Here is a 20,497-nt window from a genome sequence, read left to right as displayed (position 1 = left end):
ATCTTTAAAATAAAACAAAACGAAAACCTTTTCCCTGGTAAAATAAGAAACCTGTAAATAGAGCTGGGCTTATAGGCACATTTACAGTAATTGGGCTTTCTATAGCTCTCCATCAATTTGAAACCCCGGCTTTAAACATCGTAAGAGCTTCATTATATGTGCTACAAAATAAAAGGCTGACCAGTTAAAAATACTCTCTGGCTCTGTAATGACTTTTAATTCAGTCTCTTTTCATTTCCCTTGAATATAGAGAGTGCTATTTGCCTTCTGATTGATTCCTGAAACTTTGCAGACAATCTTAAGGTATCTGTCCACAATGGTAACAAAACTGCTTTTGCAAAATCCAAATTATCCAAATTTAAAGTTTCTCACACATATCATTTCCCTCTGGATTTTTAAAGCTAACAATATGATTTTTTTTTAATAATTAACAAATTTAAAAGTTGATTCAATTTAATTTTGCTGAAATGTTTAAAATGTGGTGTTTTTTCCCCCTCAATCATCTCTCTTTCCTACTGTTTATAAAAAGAATCATGGCATAGGACTTTAAATGGAAAAATGGTTCAGGAGATAAAATGTTAACATTGATTATTTCTAGATGATGGCAATATTGGTAGTTCCACTTGAAACCTATGTAACTTTACTAACCATTATCACACTAATAAACCTTAATTGAAAAAAAAACATATTGTGTAATAAAAAAAAAAATCTCGTAGTTTCTACCAAAAGGAGTATTGTAATAACCAGGGGAAAAAATTCAAAAAACATCCTCCTAAACATGATTTTGAAAGAAATTGAAAATGAAAGGGCTTCTTAGAGCAATGACTAATGCTTGGCTTTGGTAAAGAAATATGCAAGATGAGCCTGGAATATCTTGTCATATCAAAAAGCAAGGAAACTATCCAAGACTAAAAGAGTTATGTCAAAATGATCTAGTAGCCAACTTGAAGACAAATCACATTGGCTAAATATGGGACAATTTGAGCATCAGTAAGAACAACTACAATGAATTGAAACTTTAAAATATATTAAAATGCATGAATTTATAAAGATACTAAAAAGACAGAAGAACATTGAGAAGACATAGCAATACCAATTTCAACTCAATTTGAAAGTGAATTCTCAGTCAGTTTGTATAAACTCTCCTCAGAACAGTCAGAGACTGTATAAAAATGGAGTATGACAGCTCAGTATGTAAAGAGTACCCTGATACTGGATATTTTCATGCAGGCTCAAGGACAATTTTGAAGGAATGGTGTGGAGTCATGAAAAGCATGGTTGATCTAAGTAACTCATAAAGACCTTTCCAACCTCAAGTTTCCATTATTTGTTGATATTTTTTCCTTTAATATAAGATCAAAACTTATTTATGATTTAACTAAAACATCCAGAAGGCCAAAACAGAACAAAGCAAAACAAAACAAAAAACACCATAAGCCAAGTTCTCCATGGCCTCAATGGCCTCAATCACGCCTGCTGCAGAGTTTCTGTGGGTAGGTGAACAAATACTCAAAACAAACAAAAAACCTCTAATATTATGCTGTATGCTGAGCCAGATCTTAAGAGCAAACATGGATATTGATAAAATGGACAATCACACAGCAATCTTGATGCTCTTTAGACTTCAGTTGTTCCTAAACTTTTGGAACATAGGGAATCGGTTGCAAAAGCCAAAAAGAAACACAAGTTATATTCTCACAGGGTCTTGCCATGCAGTCTTCCTTCTGACTCCATCCTGCCTTGAATCAGACTGCGTGCCCCCTAAATTCCAGTTTGTTACCAGTGACATCTCCTGTCAGTAGATGAGCTGACTGGCAAACAGTGGGAGGAATTTTTGGCTGTGCCTAATGACACCATTGATAACCCTGTAATCATTTAAAAAAATGGATGTTTCCTATTTTGATGTTTTTGTCAAAGCAGGCCAAGCCTGCTAGCTTCTTGGTGGCCTCTGTAAAGATTCCTGGTAATACCATATTTCCTGTTAGAGACCAATTTATTCATACCTCATTAGGTACATAGTTCCCATTAAATGCCAATATTTTAAAACTTAGGAAAGATTACCTTTTTTGGTCTTACTATCATTGCTATAAATACCTTAATAACAATATCACAGCTTTTTTAAACATTCTTTTCAATATGACAGTGGTTCACTCTTTCTTTGAAGACTGTCTCATTCACAAATTCCTCCATAACTTCCATTATTTGAACGCTCAGAATGACAATGACTTGAAACCCTCCCATGTTGCTGCAGGGCATGTGGATATGTGGTTTGCAGTGGGTTGAGTGATGTCCCCCAAATTCATGTCCACCTTGGAAACTCAGAATGTGACCTCGTTTGCAGGTAGGATCCTTGCATATGTAATTAGTTAAGATGAGGTCAGACTGGAGAAGGGTGGGCCCTAAATCCAATGACTGATATCCTGATAAGAGGAGAGGACAGACACATACAGAAAAGAAGGCCAGGTAGAGACAGGCAGAGTTTGGAGTGATGCTGTCACGCAGGGTGTCATACGGGGTCTCTGGTCCCGCTCCCTGCACCAGAACGCAGCATATGGTGAGGCCAAAAGGAACACCAACGGAGTCATAGATAGGGGAGTCACACCACTATAGTCTCGCTGGTGGCTGGGTTGGAGACACAGGAAGCAAGAGCCACACAATCCGCAATCTGCCGTCCACTTCTCTCTGCCAACCAACCTCACTTACTAGCTGCAATCCGCGCTTGCTAGCTTAGCCACGGCAGTTATATCAGTGGCTAATAGCTAACTAGTTACAGCTGATGGCCATCTACTACCTGAGCCAGCACCTTTCCACCTGAGGCTGAGAGCCTGGAAACTGCTCTCTGGGACCCTGTCCCCACAGATGCACTATAAGCCAAGGGATGCCAAGGAGCCCTGGGAAGAGGCAAGGAGTGATTGTGGGGACAGAGCCCCAGAAAGTAGTTTACAGGCTCTTGGCCTCACATGGAAAGGTGCTGGCTTGGCTGTGGCAGATTGGCTGTCGGCTGTGGCCGGTTAGCAGATTGGCCCCTGGTATAACTGCTGCGGCTACGGAGGAGAGCCGAGCACTGCCAAGGATTGCCGAAGAGCCGAGCAGAGCCGAGGAGAGCGGAAGACAGGAGAGGAACAGAGTCGCGGAGAGTGGAGGAGACTCGGTCGGTCGGTTGGCGGAAAGGTGGACGGCAGGCCGTGCGACCAGTGGGCCCAGCCTCCAGTGAGACCATAGTGGTATGACTCCCCTACCTATGGCTCCGTGGGTGTTTCTTTTTGGCCTCACCATATCTTGCGTTCTTATGTGGGGAGCGGGAGCACAGACCCTGCAGGCCGCCCCGCCTGAAAAATGGCGCGGCGAGCAGGCCTCCGCCCACGACAAATGGCGCAGTGAGCAGGGTCTCCCGCACGACAGTGATCCTTCCCTAGCACCTTCAGAGGGAGCGCAGCCATGCTGACACCTTGATTTCAGACTTCTGGACTCCAGAACCATGAGAGAATACATTTCTGTTGTTTAAAGTCACCAAGTTTGGTGGTCATTTTTTTGGCAGCCCTAGGAAACTAATACAGTGGTTTGTGCTGATTTTACTTTCTACGAGTTTTACACTGACAGAACACACTTTAGCAATCACCGCCATAAGTAAATTACATCTGTAGGGAAAGTAATTAGAGTAGAACAACGTTACATTTTCTGGTTTTATATGGAGCTTTTCATACACGTGGTTTCTGAAGCTGCATTACGAACTGTATTAAAGTGAAAATGACTGTGAAGCTATTACGTCCCTTTCAATAGTGGACTCAGAGCATTAGGCATGAACAGCTGTCATTATAGAAGAAACAGAAAGCCTTCAAACTGGACTGATAACGTCTCTCTGCTGTTCCTAAGGTCCATCCGATTTTCAACTTCAAAAAAACCAGTGGTCTGAGTCATGCAAAGGTGTCACTTCTGGTGACACACCTAAAAGAATAAGCCCAGAGCAAGGGGGAAACATAAAATATCCAACTCTTAACTCCAGCAGAGCACCAGAGAATTGGCAACATCTGAAAATACCCTCAAATCTGAAGCAAATGTAACTGAATGTATGTGTATATGTTTTGTGTGTTCCGACATGTTAGGGAGTGGAAGAGATTAGCCAAGAGAGACTTTTCCAAAGAGGGAAGTAAGCAATGGTTGATTATATCCGATGGGTGTCTGGCCCTACAGGGACCCACATTGAACTGAGGAAATAATTCAAATCTTAAGGCTGTTGTCCCCCATCAGTGTAGGACGCACTCCCTTACCAGCTAGGGTAGATCGAGGTAAAGGACAGTTACCAAAATCCAGAAGAGAGATGAGAGCCAGGTTGTGCAAACAAGAGTTAACATAGCAGTCCTGAGATGGTTATCTTTGAAAGGTCTGCTTACAAGTTTGGCCCTTGGCCACTGTCTGGGAACTTCGACTTGGGGAGGGTTCCTACCATTCCCAGAAATAATAAGGATGGCTCACTGCCTAAACTGTTTGTATAAACAGTACAGATGGTGCTGAACAGCTGCTTTCCTTTTAGGAGTCTAGAATTTGGGTTCATGCTAGGCAGAGGATGCCTGTGTGACCAGCCCCTGATAAAAATCTTGGGCACTGACTAGAGACTCCCTGGTAAACAACATTTCACACGTGTTGCCACAACTTGTCGCTGGGTGAATTAAGCATGTCCTGTATGTCTCCACTGGGAGAGGGGGACCCTTGGAAGCTTGTGCCTGGTCTCCCCTGGACTTGGCCCTATGTGCCTTTTCTCTTTGCTGACTTTGCTTTGAATCCTTTTTTTGTAATGAGTCTTAGCTCTTGAGTATGATCGTCTGCTGAGTCTTGTGAGTCCTAATGAATCACCAAACCTGGGGGTGGTCTTGGGGACCCCTGACATACCAGTTCGTCCACAGTACCAGCCCACAACTCCATCTCAGTGTCCCCCTTCTCTCCCCGCTAGCATCCCCTCAGATTACACAATACTCAACTAACTAAGGAGGATTTGCCCACAATATTTTGAAGATAACAGGTTTTGGGGTTTTTTTAATTAAAGTTTATTATCGTAATCAAGAAAGAAAAGAGGAACACGTTCTATTTTGAATGTGTATTTACATTTTTTACTCCTTGATCTGATTTTATTTTTCCTGTCTTTGGTGGTTGAGACAGGACCAACTCATAAGTGGACTTATTTTTTTATGTGCGGATTTAAAATATGTTTATTTGCAGACTTTAAAACATTGCTGGCTGTCCTTCTGTTCCTGAATACATCAAGCTTATTGTTGCCTTAACCTTTTGTATCAGCAGTTCTTTCTGTCTGGATGCTCTTCCCAGAGCTTTGCATACCTGACTCTGTCTTTACAATTTCTCAACTGTCACCTCCTCCAAGATGCCTTTCCTGACCACCCAATCTAAAGTAGCCTCCACCCCACCCACAGATCACCCTGTTTGAAGCTTCAACATAGCACTTATTTCAACCTGCTAGTCTATTCATGCTTTATTTATTTGTTTGGTGAAAGCCTCCTCCCTCTAGACTATAATTGCCACTCAAACAATGATTTTGTTTGATTTGATCAGCATTTTATTCTCAGTGCTAAAACAATGCCTGGAAGAAAAACTAGGCATTCAACAAATATTTTTGAATAAATGAATAATTAAATCATTTGGCTAAATAAGAGAGACACTTGGAAATTACATTTAACAGCTTTCAGGAGACTGGCCCAATTTTGCCTTTTTTTTTTTTCTTTTCCTGTTGCCACATTCACTGTATTGCCCGTCAGGTTCTTCTTTCACCAATGGGCAGTCACTTTTTTATTCCACCAAGACCCCAAAGCAGCCAGACAGGCAGATGGAGAAGCAAAGCCATCAGTCACTGTCAGGTGTGCGCTATTCTCTTGATTTGAAAGGACCAGCACTGTCATTTAAACATCATCCAGTCTTTTTGCATCTTACAAAGTTTAACTTCTACAAAAAGCAAGGAGGCAATTGCTATGGATGGTACGGTGCGTATCAGCAGGGTAGATGTCATTAAGATTCACTTCCTTGCTTCTCCTGTTCAATTGCTTCTGTGAAAGGCAGTGGGTTTCTCTTGTCTTCTTCAATTTAAATGTATTGAGTTTCTGAATCTCAGCCATATCTTGTTTGTCAGATATTTTGGCAGATTAAGCAGTAATGCGGTACACAACAGAAAGTCAGATTTCCACAGCAGCTACTCTATCCCCCTTTCTGACAGGCCCATCTCCCATTCTAGCCTCTTCTGATTGCATTATCCTTTTCTCCTTGTACTCTCAGGATTTCCTCCCGCCCCTCCGTAACTGCAGCTCTCCTCAAGGTTCAGCCTTCTGCAATTCTCCCACAATGAGATGCTGGAGCTCATTTTCTACCACTGAGCTTATACTTCTATTGCTCCAGCTTTCAACTTCACTCAAGGCCTTTATCCCCAGTGGCCTGTGGCCATTTGTACTTGGAGGTTCAACCTTTAATGCAGTAGGTCAATACCTAATCTATCACCTCCTCCCCAAAGCAGAAACTCCTTTCATTTTCCTTCTTCTGCTAATATATACATACATATTTTAATAATAACTAATCTGAAATCATTTTGTCTCCACTGTCAATGCACCCTTCATAATCAGTTATCATGAAACCATATAAAATATCTCATTAGCTGTTTCTTCTTTACCATCCCTTTCCCTAATGCACTAGCATAGATTGACAGCACAACAGCTCAGGATTACAGTACAACCTTACAATTCAGGGTCTCAAAGTGTGGTCCAGCCACCCTGGCAACAGAATCATTTGAGGAGCTTGTTAAAATTAGGTGCCCAGGGGGTGGCAGGTTAGCTCAGTTGGTTAGAGCGTGGTGCTAATAATACTAAGGTTGCCGGTTCGATCCCTGCATGGGCCACTGTGAGCTGCGCCCTCCTTTAAAACAATAAAAAGCATTTGCTTTAAAAAAAAAATAAATAAATAAATAAAAAATGTAGGTGCCGAGACACCATCTAAACCCTAACCTGCAAAATTAGAAATTATCTCTCTACTTTCTGTCTCTACCCCTATCCAAATTACTCCACATTTCTCTACACATGGTTTACATTGGGACACACCTCTGTGTAAAGACTATAACTTTGTATCTGATACATTTGTGTGCATTTGAGAGTATAAAGTGAACCTTAAGGATCAGAACTCCCTAACATTTTAGAAAAGGAAACTAAGATCCAGAAAATTTTCACCTAGTCAGGTCACAAAGTAGGTAAGGGGCAAAGCTTAGACTAGATCTCAAGTCCTGTGATACCCAAGCCATGCAGAAAAGAGGTAACAGAGCAGGCCTGACTGCTGTCCTTTGAAAGTCCTGCTTGTAAGAATCCCCTGGAGGGCATCTGGGAACTTCGATTTTGACAGGGTTTCCACCATTTCCAGGACTGATAAGAGTGGCTCATTGTGCCTAAAATATTTTTACAAATAATGTGGTTTAAAGTAAACACCTGCTTTCCTCCTGGGAGTCTGGGATTTGGGTACATGTCAAACAGAGGATGCTATATAACTGTCTCCCAGTGAAAACCCTGCGCACTGAGTCTCTAAGGAGCAACATTTCACATGTGTTGTGACAACTCATTGCGAAGGGTATTAAGCATGTCCTGAGTGACTCCCCTGGGAGAGGACTCTTGGAAGCTTGCACCTGGTTTCCCTTGAACTTTGCTACATGTGCCTTTTCCCTTCATTGCTTGTGCTTGGTATACTTTCTCACTATAATAAATCACAGCCATGAGCAGGACTATATGCTGAGTCCTGTGAATCCTGCAGGTGAATCATCAAACATGGGGTGGTCTTGGGGACCTAATGACACAGAAGCCAATGATTGCCACAACTTATTTCACTGTCCCTCTCATGGGATGTATGCAAGAAGCAGTAGGGGTAGTCAAAACAGCATAGCCTTCAATAAACAAAAAACAACTTGATTTAAATTCTGACTTAGCTTCTAAGCTCCATTACTTCTCTGAGTCATGGTTTTGTCATCTGTAAAATCGGGCCAATAATACTTTGTAAGGTTTTTACAAAGATTTGAGATAATATCACAAGAGGTCCATAGTATACACCCTTTAAGAAGGAGCTTTTGTTTTTATTCAGAGTTTTTTGGATAAGATGCAATGATCAGAAGGAATTCTATGGGTCAAATTTTATGTATCCATATATCCATGTAGCAATGGAACTAATTATGTATATGGACTAAAAGGTCCCAATGACGTTGGAACTTGTGAGCATATTGTTTTTCTCAAGATCTGTGCAGAGCTCCTCTAAGAACTTGCGGTGGGAATCGTTACGTGGAGAGCAAGCACAGAAAAGAACTTGTTTATACTCATCCGCAGCTTTTGAGCTATGCTTGGCTATTGGTCTCTTGCTTTTGGCGTCCTGCCCACTCCACTGATTTCTGGGCCCTGACCTCTGTCTGGCTGCCAGTCTGCACTCCTTAACTCTTTATTGGATGCTCAGCTGTTCCTCCAACTGTACCCTTTTCCAACCACTAGTTCATACATGACTCATTCACTCTCATTCACTTGGTTCTACACGGAGGATCCCCACTGAAACTCTCTCCTGGCTGTATCCCTGGCTTCATTCCTTAACCAGCTTGTAATATTTGCTCTCGAGTAAACTGTATTTCACTTCTGTGAAAAGAGAATTATTAGGCTAATATAAATCCCAGTCAGTGGCAGCATATTTGGAAGAAAACCTCATTTATGTTTATTTATTCTTTTTGTCCTTTACATCCAGAAGATGAACACCACACTTCTTAATACTAATATTGTCTCATCTGAAATAATGTGACAAAAATGTTTAAAGATGAGTGATTTCAAATCACTTTAGCAATTCAAATGAGGCGGTTTCTTTAGTATATACTAGGGTAGATGCCATAAAAAGCAGGAAGTGTCTGCAAGGAGTTACTTTATGGCACATCATTTTCAGGAAAAAAAGTCAGTAGGCTTCCACATCAAGGGTAAAATATTTAAACAAAGACATTTGCTCTGCATTTCTCGACCAGACATGATATAATGGTGAGAATACTGCATAGGGAGTCAGGGGGCCTGTGTTTTAATCTTTTTTGGGGGCGGGAGGCGTAGCCCACCCTCCCTTGTGAGAGTCGAGGAGTCGAACCGGCAACCTTGTGGTTGAGAGGACGTGCTCCAACCAACTGAGCCATCTGGCCACCTGGGAACTGAACAGCAGCTCATTGACTTCATTCTAATTGTGGAGGGCGCAGCTCACTGGCCCATGTGGGAATCAAACCGGCAGCCCCGTTGCCCAGAGCTCGTGCTCTAACCAACTGAGCCACCCGACCGCCCATTCAATCTTTATAATATAGTGGTTACGAGCCTTTTCCCACCTCTGCTTTCATCTAGGTAGGGGTGGGCTACTAATACTTGCCAACAGAATGTGAGTAGAAATGATTGTGCCACTTCCCTGCTAAGGTGGCTTTGAAGCAAGTATCCCGTCTCCATGTTCTCTTCCCCTAGCTTGTGGCTGGATGTTGACACCCAGGGTGACCTTAGAGGCCACATGTTAAAGATTGTAGAAATACTTTCATCTAGAGTCTCTCAGTGGCCACACAAATAATCAGTCTTTCCCTTACCAATGAGGAACACCTGTACTATGTTAAGCCATTGACATTTTGAGATTTTGTGTTGAAGTAGCTAGTATGTCCCTAATTAAGTTTCACCTCTTTATGCCAATCTGTGTGGGCTGTTATAAGGATTCAATGAGTTAGAACAATGCTGACACATAATAAATGCTCAGTAAATGATATCTATTAATATTATGCCCTGCTCCAATGCAAACTAGTTATGAGTCATTGAACATGTCAGTTTCCCTGGTCCTCCATTTCTTCAATTGTAAAATGTAAGAGTCATGCTTAATGATTTCTAAGTTTCCCGAAATTTGAAATTTTATAATCAGAAACCTCTTCAAATTGCTAAGAAAAAAATGATCTTAATCTAGGGAAAGTGGTCAGAGGATAAGAGAAGGGCATTCAGAACATCAAGTAAAGAGGGAAAGAAGGAAAACAGAGAACAGTACAAAGGACAGTGAAAGGGGGAAACACTATTAGAAGAGAAGCATAGTTTCTTTTTGACATGTATCCATCAATTCTGAAATAAGCTTTGAAGAGAAGAAAATGTACAAACCGGGCTGTGTCTGTGAGACTTTCATTCACACCCAAGTGAATATCTTGTGTGGTCAGAAAGCAAGGATGTCCTCCCAGAAGTGCAAAGCCTACAATAAAAGAAAGAGAAACAAAATCATTTTGAAAAAAGGAACTGAAGTAGGAAACACAATTATGAGGAGCTGGCACCATCTCAATTGAAAAGTCAAAATCTTTCAAGTTCTCCAACTTCTCTGATAGGGAATTCCTAGGCAGAGCAACTGAGGGAATTTTCTGTACAAACACTCAACTCTCCTTCAGATGTGTGCCCATTTTTCCACCCTCTTGTTCAGAACCTGGAAATAATGGGGCACTGTTCCCCTTTCAGAGGCTACTCCTGGTATTTATTGTTTAAAATATATACTGATGTCTATCCAGGAGAACAGAAAAATAAACCATAGCATGGGATATCACGGATTGCAATGGAATACTACTCAGTAATAAAAAGGAATGAACTATGAATACACACAGTGTAGATGACTCTCACACACTTTATGCTGAATGAAGCTAGACAATGTATAATTTCATTTATATGAAGTTCTAGAACAGGCAAAACAAACAGAGTGGCAGAAATTACAACGATAGTTGCTTTTGGGGAGGGTGATTGGCTGGGAAGGAGCATTGGTGAACTTTCTGGGGTAATGGGAATGTGTTATACTTTGATAGAGTTTGTAGGTTACATGGGTGTATGTATTCTTTAACATTGATTGAATTATACACTTAAGACCTGTGTATTTTACTATATATAAATTATACTTTAATTTTTTTTAAATTAAAACAAAGTAAGCATTGAAATGGTGGTTTCGGGTCACTAAAAGTCAGCCAAGTCAAAGTGTCCCTCTACTGTTTTATGTGTCTTCCAACCAAGACAAAGCTAAACAGTGCTCACATATTACCCTCACCACTTCTCAACTCTCTGTGGAATGTGCAATCATTGCAGCCATCTCACCAGATGAGGATGGCTCCTGCCCCACCTGCACCGCATGTTCCATTCGTCAGAAGAGGATGACACAGGGGGGCTGTGTCATCCTGTGTCACCCAAAGCCACAGCTAAATTCTGTTAGTGCAAGCAGAGCCCTTTTATAACACACCCTGGGGCAAAATGATGGGAAATGGTGACATCCAGTCAAACTTTTACTTTCTCATTTGAGACTGCTTCAGTAGGCAGACCTTCGATACACAATGTAAGGGCAAATAAGTATAATTACAAGATAAAGACATGTCTGAGGAATTTTGCAGACATTACTGTTTTCCTTCTTATTTGTAATATGCCTAATTTGTCTTTCGGGAAATAAACAACAGTCAGAAATTTCTAATCCCATCTGTTTCCCATGAGAAAGGAGGAAATAATTTCATAGTGAACTGGGGAATGAGGAGTTTTAGACCCTGGAAGGGGAATTTGACCCAAAATCTCATGAAACACCCCATTTAAGTCTTAACACATTTGAATGATACAATTTGAATATGGATGGATATTAAATGATGCTAAGGAATCATTTTTGTTAGGTATGATAATGATATTATCGTTATATAGGAAACTATCCTTGTTTATTTAAAATATGCTTACTGATATATTTTGGGATAAAATGTCATTATAGCTTTACATTACTATAAAATACTTCAGCAACAAAAATGCGTAGATAAATCAAAGAAGGCAACATATTAACAGTTGTTAGATTGATGTAAGGGGCATTGGTATGCTCGTTATGCTAATCTTTCTACTTTCTGTTTAATAACTCTTAATTAAAAGTGAAACTCAGAAAAATCCACATTAAAACAATAGTCCTCATTTCTGTTACTGCATAAAATGAAATAATTATAATCTACCTATTTTGTACTTAAAGGTGTTCTCTTTTATTTTATTTTTTTTATTAGTTTCAGGTGTACAAAACAACATACTAGTTAGACATTTATACCCCTCACAAAGTGAAAACCCCCCTTCCCCAAGCTAGGACCCCTCTGACATCTTCCAAGAGTCAGAGAGTCTAAAAATGTGTTCAAGATTGTTTTTGCGAACCTAGAGTCCAAGGGCTTGCCATAGGGGAGCCAGTCCTTGAGCCAACTTACAGTGGGGTCTACAGAGACAGGACAACCTGGTGGAACTGGACTCAGTCTTCTTCATCTGAAAAATCAGGCAGTTTGTCTAGAGCCCTAAGACCCCTGGCAGCTACGTCCCAAGTAGAACCAGAGAACATGAAACACAATAACAGTGCTACTTGCTAAGGGTCCTGTAATAAAGCATCTGACTCCATTTGTGATGTTTGACTGCTACAAGTTTTCAAGCCTGCCATCACTTCCCTTCTCCATCTGCCCTACATCTGGGCAAGCCAATAAGAAAGTGCAGGTGATCCCTCCTTTGGCGCTAGCAGGAAGTTCCAACTATGCAAGTCCTGGCCTATGCATGGTAATCCTTTCCACAGCCCCACCCCTAACCACAGTAGAAGTCCAGGCCAGTAGCATTTCCCCAGTCTCTAATGCCACTTCTGGACCAGCTTGGGAGCCACCCCTAGTCTCCCCAGAAAACCACATTATGTGAGTAATAAAACTTTTCATACTCTCTTGGTGCATGTGTGGTGCCCTCACTGTCAACAATCAAACCAATTTTGGTGGGAGACCATCTTGTCTGTCTGGAGTGACCAAGCAGGTCCTGGCCTCACAACATGGTTCTGAAATGTATTCATTCATTCTAAAATTACATGCCTGGTGCTGTTCTAGGCACCGCGGAAAGCACTGTAAACATGGTACAAGTCCCTGCCTACATGGAACTTATATTCTAGTGAGGAAAGACTGATAATAAACTGGATGAGTAAATTACAATAGGCTGTCCTTATCTGTGCTTTAGCTTTCTGACGTTTCGGTTACCCGTGGTCCACCACAGTCTGAAAATATTAAATGGAAATTCCAGAAATAAAGAATTCATAAGTTTTAAATTGCACGCCATTCTGAGTAGCATGATGAAATCTTGTGCTGTCTGGCTCCCTCCTGCCCAAGATGTGAATCATCCCTTTGTCAAGTGTATCCATTCTGTATACGCTCCCCGCCCATTAGTCACTTAGTAGCCATCTGGATGACCAGATTGACTGCCCCGGGATCACAGCGCTTGTGTTCAAGTCACCCTTATTTTACTTACTAATGCCATATTCACATAACTTTTATTACAGTATATTGCTATAATTTTCTACTGCATTATTGTTGTTGATCTCTTACTGTGCTTAATTTATAAATTAAACTGGATCATAGGTATGTATGCATAGGAAAAAAATAGAGAGAGAGGGTTTGGTAGTATCTGCGGTTTCAGGCATCCACTGGGGGTCTTGGAATGTATACCCTGTGGGTAAGAGGGGACTACTGTAAATGCCTTGTATGGCAGATATTGATAAGTACTATACGAAAACTAGAGGATGGAGGGGGGATAGGGAGAATAAGGAATAGGAGTTGTAATCTTCACGTGGTCAAAGAAGCCACACTGAAACATACCAGACAGTGGGAGGAGCATGTCCTGAGCTCATGAGGAAGGGTCATGACTGTAGGTTCAAGGCACACCAAGAAGGTTGGTGTGTAACATGCAGTGTGTGTGAGGATAGTAAGGGCTGAGGTTACAGGAGGAAGGTGGGGAGGAAGCAACAACTATGACTTTTGTCTGAATAAGATGGGAAGCCATTGGAAGGTTGGAGCAGAGGAATAATTATGATTGGGTTTGTGTTTTCATCGAACATCTGTAGTAGGGCCAAAGCAAGGCAACTAGTCAGAAGACTGTTTCAAAAATCTGGGTGAAGTCCAGCTGAGTAACTCAGTTGGTTAGAGTGCAGTGCTCATAGCACCAACGTCGCTGGTTCAATTCCCACATGGGCTAGTGAGCTGCGCCCTCCACAGCTAGACTGAAGACAATGACTTGACTTGGAGCTGATGGGTCCTGGAAAACACAATGTTCCCCAATATTCCCTAATAAAATTTTTAAAAAAAAAAATCTGGGTGAGAGTTGGTAGCTTGGATCAGGGTAGTAGCAGCTGAAGTGATGAGAAAGTGATTGGATTCTGATATACCAGGGGTGCCAAAAACATGTATACACATTTTGAGAGATGTTATCTATGTATTACTTTTCGAAGTTGAATTGAATTACGTAGCAATGTGTAGTATGACGTTCGCTCAAAAGATGGTGTTAATCAAATGAATGCTAGCGTCATTCATTGTATTTCTATTTTAATACAGTTTTCTCCTTTTTAAAAATGTGTATACATTTTTTTGGCACCCTCTGTATTTTCAAAGTGGGGCCAGCACTAAGCTGATGACCTTGCTTTCTACCTCACTGAGAAAAAAGGTAGCGATCAGAGGACTTCCAGATTCCCCCACTCCATTTCCCCACCTGCCAGCATCTGTACCCATATATTCTGCTTTCTTTCCTGTTAAGCATAGATGAACCTTCCATGCCCCAGGAATGCACTAGAAGCCATACCCCCTTGCTTATTCAAAGATGTTGCTCTCGCAGTTCTTCCCTTTCTCCCTTACGTTACCTACATCTTGAATAGGCCATTCTCACTTTTTCACTCATTAATAAAAACAAATGCAAACTTTCTCTTGTCTTATTTCCCCCACCAGGTATCCCTTCAATTCTTTGCTCTTTGCAGAAAAACTCTTTTTTTTTTCTTTCTCTCTCCAGATCCTCTTTTCTCATTTCCTTCAAATCTATTCCCATAAGGCAGTGGCCCCCCAACACTGCTCCAGAACTCCTCTCACCAAGGTGACCAATAAACTTTACATCGCTACATCTACTGGCCATGTAAGTTCTCATTTTTCTTAGTAGCATTTACCAACGTTGTCTACCACCTTTTCCTTAATTAACTTTCTTCACACGCTGTCCAGCACATCACACTTTCTTACCTTTACATCTACCTCGGCAGTTGCTCCTTCTCAATCTCCATTGAGAATCCTCTTTTCCTTGACCTCTTAATGTTGAGGTGCCCCAGGGCCAGTCATTGGCCTCTTCCCTCCATCTACACTCACTCCTTTTACAATGATAGCCAGTCTCATGACCTTAAATGTCACCTGTATGCTGATGACTCCAAATATGTGTAGGCCAAGTCGCACTCCCTTATTCCTGACTAATATCTAACTATCTTTTCCCCATTTTTGCCTGTGTGTCTAATAGACATCTCAAACTCAATCGTTCCAAAACCGAACTCCCGATCTTCCCCTCTCTCCTGCTCCATCCTGCTCAGAGTTGCTAGACAGAAACCTTGAAGTCAGCCTTGATGTCGCGTTCTTACCCAATACGTCAGGAATCTCATCGGTTCTCCCTTCAAAACATAGCCCTAATGTGTCCCTCTTAGCCCTCCATCGCTACCACCCTGGCCCCAGCCTCTATGTACTAGTTACCTATTAACAAGTTTCACTGTTTCTATCTTGTCTCCACACCCACCCCAACAGTTTATTCTCAATAGAGCAGCCAGAGAGATTCTTTTAAAAAGCAAGTTAGATCATGCCCTCTTTGATTCAAAACCCTGCAAAGATTTCCCATTTCACTCGGAGTAAAAGCCAAAGTTTAAATAAGGGAATACATGTTTTTCCCTCAGTTCCAGGCACATACTTCTCCTTGCTGAGAGCACTTACCTTCCAACATAAGGTATCATACACTTATTTATTATGTCTATTGTGTGTTGTCTGTATACTCTCTAGGATGTAAGTTCCATGAAGGCAGGGATTTTCCTCTTTTGTTCACTGGTGTATCACTCTTAAGAACCTAGAATAAATGCTGGTACATAATAAATTCTCAACAAATACTAGTTGAATGAATGTAGAAGGGATTTTTACTATGGAGAGAGGACTCATTCTTTTTTTTTTTTTTTTTTTTTTTTTTTTTTTTAAGGAGGGCACAGCTCACAGTGGCCCGTGCGGGGATCGAACCTGCAACCTTGGTACCACCAGCACCAGCTCTAACCAACTGAGCTAACCGGCCACCCCAAGGACTCATTCTTTTCACTTGCAAACATCTCCTAATTTTGTTAACAAAAAGAACAGAATGTTCTATTATATGTGAAGTGAGCTAATGGAATTTAGTGGTGATTGTAATCACTAATCACTCCTGAGCACTTAATCTGTTTATAAACAGGTAAAGTCACCTAAACAAATATGAATACTGCACATTCATTAAGACAGTATTTATTTTGTACCTACTATGTGCCTAGCACAGGGGATGAATGTCATTAAGGGTTGAAGACTATGGAGGAACGTTTCACACAAAATTTAAGACGTCCTGGCATGTCTGCTCCAAGTCACACTCTTACTTTGACTAGAAGCCTTTTGCTGTAATAACCCAAGATTCGTTTTTTGCCTTTTCATTTCTCTCTTTGTGTTATAAAGATTCACATCAAGACTGGACTTACGAGGTAGGGGTAGGAAGAGCAGTTACAGAAAGTGTCAAAGCCTTCAGCAGTTCCTGAAGGAGATAAAATGGGGGCCATTGCCTCCAGGAAAGAATTGCCTCTGCAGTTCTGGTCACTGATCAGAAAGAAGCCTCAGGCTCCAGTCCAAAATCACAGGTCAAGTATTCACCAGTTTATCAGACCTGGGTGGTAATAAGTGCTTCACCAGGGCATCAGAGGTTCCCAGAAGCCACCAGGAGCTACCATGGCTGAGGAGAGGAGAGCAAAGGGACAGGTCTATCTATACTCTTTCTTCACGCTTCATCCAGAGAAGTCTGCTTTTTTATCTGTTTCATTTGTTTGTATATTCACATCAGATAGTTTTGAATGAAGGGTTTCTTCTAGTAATAATTTCTGTCTGGGAAAATAAAAGTACATCTTACTTTGCTCTTTCTTTTCCTCACAGAGCCCTGCAAGCTTTGGAAGAAAGGGTATAAATACAATTCATGCACTGGAAATCTGAGGGCTCTTTTGATAGAACTAAGGCCGTCGTTAACCTCTCTGTGCTTCACTTTCCCACCTGCAGAGCAGTATCACAATTGTCATATTGCCACCTTTGTAAAGATGATGAATTTGAAAGAGCTTGGGAAGCACTGGCTTCTGTGTCACCTTGAAAGTCAAATACCAATGTTAAATAATGAAAAGAGCCGTCTCTTAGGATGCCCTGTGCATTTTTGTATCAGCTACTGCACTTACCGAGATTAATAAATCTACCCGTCTATCTGCTCAATTAACTTGCAGTGAAAGAATATAATCATCAGTAGACACACAGGAGAATTGCACGGTTTGCCAGGCAGGCATACACAAAGAGTGTGTGAGGAATGAATGATCTACAACTACACACAGAGACATCGATACATCTCACAAACCTAATGCTGAGCCGAAGAAGCCAGACACAAAAGAGCATATGCTGAATGATATAAAGTTCAAAAACAGGCAAAACTAATCTGTGATGTTTGAAGGCAGGATAATGATAACCCTTTAGGGGGAGTAGCAACTAGAAGAAGATACAAGGGAGGGCTTCTGATTGCTATTTAGTATCCTGTTTCTCTATCTGTGTATTAGTTACAAGGCAGTGTTCACCTAAAGAATTCATTGAACTATACGCTTATTGATTGTGCACTTTTCCGTAGGTGGGTTACACTGTAATAAAAATATTACACGAACAATTAATATGGCTTAAGTGGGGTGGAGAATTTTATTCTGTCCCCTGAGATAAAGGGGAATACGGCTGTATCTCCACGACTCAGGCTTGGGATGGACTCCTCACGGATTGTCCTGTGAGGATCACCCCATCCCAGAAGCTGGCACAAAGCCGGGGCAATAACAGGCAGTTTTAATTACATCCTATTTTCATTCTAAATACCAAGGTAACAGGTTTTAATGAAAAATTGTGCCAGGGGACAACTATTAAGATGCACGTGTACACAACACAAATGCTCTGCCATGTTTTCTTGCTTGAGGTTTACAGTTTCTGTAAACGTTTAAAGCAGCTACTTCCTCTGCCTGATTCTCCTACTGTTGAGTTTGGCAGGATGCCATACGCAATTAAAACCACGGATATTTATTGAGGCTAATAATGAATACTCTGTGAACCATAACTTTTTATGATCATATGTTCCTTTTCCTCATGTATTTGTTGTTACAGTTGGCAATTTTGTGCAGGTTTCAGAGCCCTTCTTTATAGAAAGCCATCATTTAACAAAATGCTTAATGCCACCTATAGAAACAATTTTCCTGGAATAAAACATGACTATCACATGCCCAAACTAAATTAGATACTTAAAAAATACATTTAATAATAGCTTCCAATCCCGAGGCTGCCATTTATTAGCAATGTGTCAGTGGGCCACTTGCTGAACCTGTTTCAGCCTGTTTTTCTCAATGGTCTCATCCTCATGGAGTTGTCAGGATTAAGCGAGATAATCCATGTAATTAATGTAGAGTGTTTGGCACAGGGTCTTCACCTAAAGGCTTATTAAATCTTCACTCTTGGTTTTATTAATAGCTTAACAACCACATTATATGTGAATGGTAAAACTGATCACTTATTCAGGGATATTTGATATCAACATAACATTTGAACAGAGAAGACGGGTGGGAAAATACCAACAACTAAGAAAAATTAATTTAAAAATATTTAAAATTGAGAAATGTCTCTGCATTAATTTGATTTGATAACTTCAAAAAAGAACACCCCTCTTATGTACTAATGATTAAAAATGATAAAATAAAATAAAATTCTGCCCAGTTCATGGAAGACCACTGTTAAAAGGGAACAGAATTTGAGAATTACCAACTGCTTAACGCAATATTCATTTTCCTTTTACTGTATGGTAGATGTCAACATGATCTCTTAAAGGAGCCAGCTGTAAATAGCAAAATGTTCTCATGTTTTCTTCCTAAGACTTTAGAGATTAGGCGACACCGTACATGTTTCCCCTCTTCCTCTTTCCTTCTCTCAGAGGACATGGGGCGTGCATTAGCAAGAGCATTGAACTTGACATCTGAATCCCGGTGCTATCTGTATTAATTGAGTGAAGTGGGGTGGCCAGTTAGCTCAGTTGGTTAGAGCGTGGTGCTAATTGAGTGAAGTTAGCAAATCACTTAATCCCTCTGAACTTCCTTTTGTTATATATTTGATGAACTTCATTACTGATCATTACAAGGCAAGATTTGCGTGAAGTTGTTGTTTGTTTCTAAGCCCTAGAAAGCTCTGATGCTTGTTGATTTGAAGAATCAACCAATGCATTTTTGTCAGTGGTACCTCCTCCTCAGTCCTATCCATTTGCCCATTTGGGCAGTCATATTATTTTTTTTAATTTTTTATTTATTTTAAGTGTATTTTTCTAAGACCCATCAGCTCCAAGTCAAGTAGTTGTCTCAATCTAGTTGTGGAGGGCGCAGCTCACACTGGCTAATGTGGGAATCGAACCAGCAACTTTGTTGTAAAGAGCACCATGCTCTAACCGGCCGCCGGGGGCAGTCATATCATTGATTCAAGGGAGGTCTGGTAGAACAGAAACACGGAGAGAAAGAAAAAAGGCAAGGTGTAGGTTACACGTTTCAAAATAGACTTTTTGAAACTCAGTACACAGATATTAGTTTGAGAAAGAAGAAATTTTGAGTTTCAACAGCCTAGGAGTCCAGGCACAAACAATAAGTTTGAAAGAATACTACATGGAAAGTCAGAGCAAGTTTTCCCTCCTACTTTATCGCTGGGCCCCCAATACTGGGAACTGGAAGGGGAAAAAGAAGAGCGAGAGAGAAGCAACGGAAGTAGAATTTGATGGACCTTTGACACTGTACCCTCCTGTCCGTCCCCAGGCCAAGTACTGAAGGGTGGGGAGCATGATGAAAATTTCAGAAGAATTTGGGGAACCCCAGAGATGAGAACACCTGTGCTGTGCTTTTAAGACAGAGCTGCAGGAGGCAACAAATGTTATACAACTCCCTAGTACCCAGCATGAGTAGAGAGAGCCTTGCAGGGTCTCTGTGTCCAGTGTGGCTTGGAGACCTGGCAAGAGGTTGAGAGAGCCAAACTAAGACATATTTCAGGTCTGGTAATCAGAGTGAAGCCAACTCCACAGTGAATGGGAGACAGCCAAGGTCCAATGGGGATACAGAAGTCCCCGTAGTCTCCAGCATGGATCTTGGATGATGATGTCCTGATGACCAATGACCAGATCCCCATAGCCCTCGATGTCTTGACATTCAGATAGTCTCCAGGACGGAACCATGACCGCGCGGAAAGGGAGAGGAAACCCTAGGTGGCAAAGCAAACCCTGAAATGACTGAGGATTGCCTAACATTGCAGAGATTAGGTTTCCACCATCCAGCAACATTGGTAAAAACAAGGAAAAGTTGTTTACATATTAAAAATAATACACATTTATCTCCCACA

The 20,497-nt window shown here is 41.1% G+C and overlaps 1 protein-coding gene, 1 long non-coding RNA gene and 1 pseudogene across 12 annotated transcripts in view; 1 reads left to right on the top strand and 2 right to left on the bottom strand.

The window, feature by feature from the left end:
* Positions 1 to 20,497, top strand: part of LOC141569739 (uncharacterized) — a 204,949-nt gene that overhangs the window by 153,395 nt on the left and 31,057 nt on the right. Inside the window, exons 7-8 of one of the 11 annotated variants that reach the window (XR_012493506.1) lie at positions 14,832 to 14,951; positions 16,038 to 18,485. The exons of the other annotated variants lie outside the window; for them this stretch is intronic. This is a non-coding gene — a long non-coding RNA (uncharacterized LOC141569739). Of the gene's footprint in view, positions 1 to 14,831; positions 14,952 to 16,037; positions 18,486 to 20,497 lie in introns of those variants that run through there. 11 annotated transcript variants of the gene reach the window in all.
* The window catches only part of OTC (ornithine transcarbamylase), a 56,656-nt gene that overhangs the window by 24,501 nt on the left and 11,658 nt on the right, over positions 1 to 20,497 (bottom strand). The window contains exon 4 of the mRNA XM_019747855.2: positions 10,158 to 10,245. Coding sequence (XP_019603414.1) covers positions 10,158 to 10,245 — 88 coding nt within the window. The remainder of the gene's footprint in view (positions 1 to 10,157; positions 10,246 to 20,497) is intronic.
* Positions 5,713 to 6,134, bottom strand: LOC141569703 (thymosin beta-4-like; annotated as a pseudogene).

Source organism: Rhinolophus sinicus, chromosome X (assembly GCF_036562045.2).
Source record: "Rhinolophus sinicus isolate RSC01 chromosome X, ASM3656204v1, whole genome shotgun sequence".
Lineage (NCBI taxonomy): Eukaryota > Metazoa > Chordata > Mammalia > Chiroptera > Rhinolophidae > Rhinolophus > Rhinolophus sinicus.
Note: the sequence above shows the minus strand (reverse complement) of the source record. Positions and strands in the feature narration are given on the sequence as shown.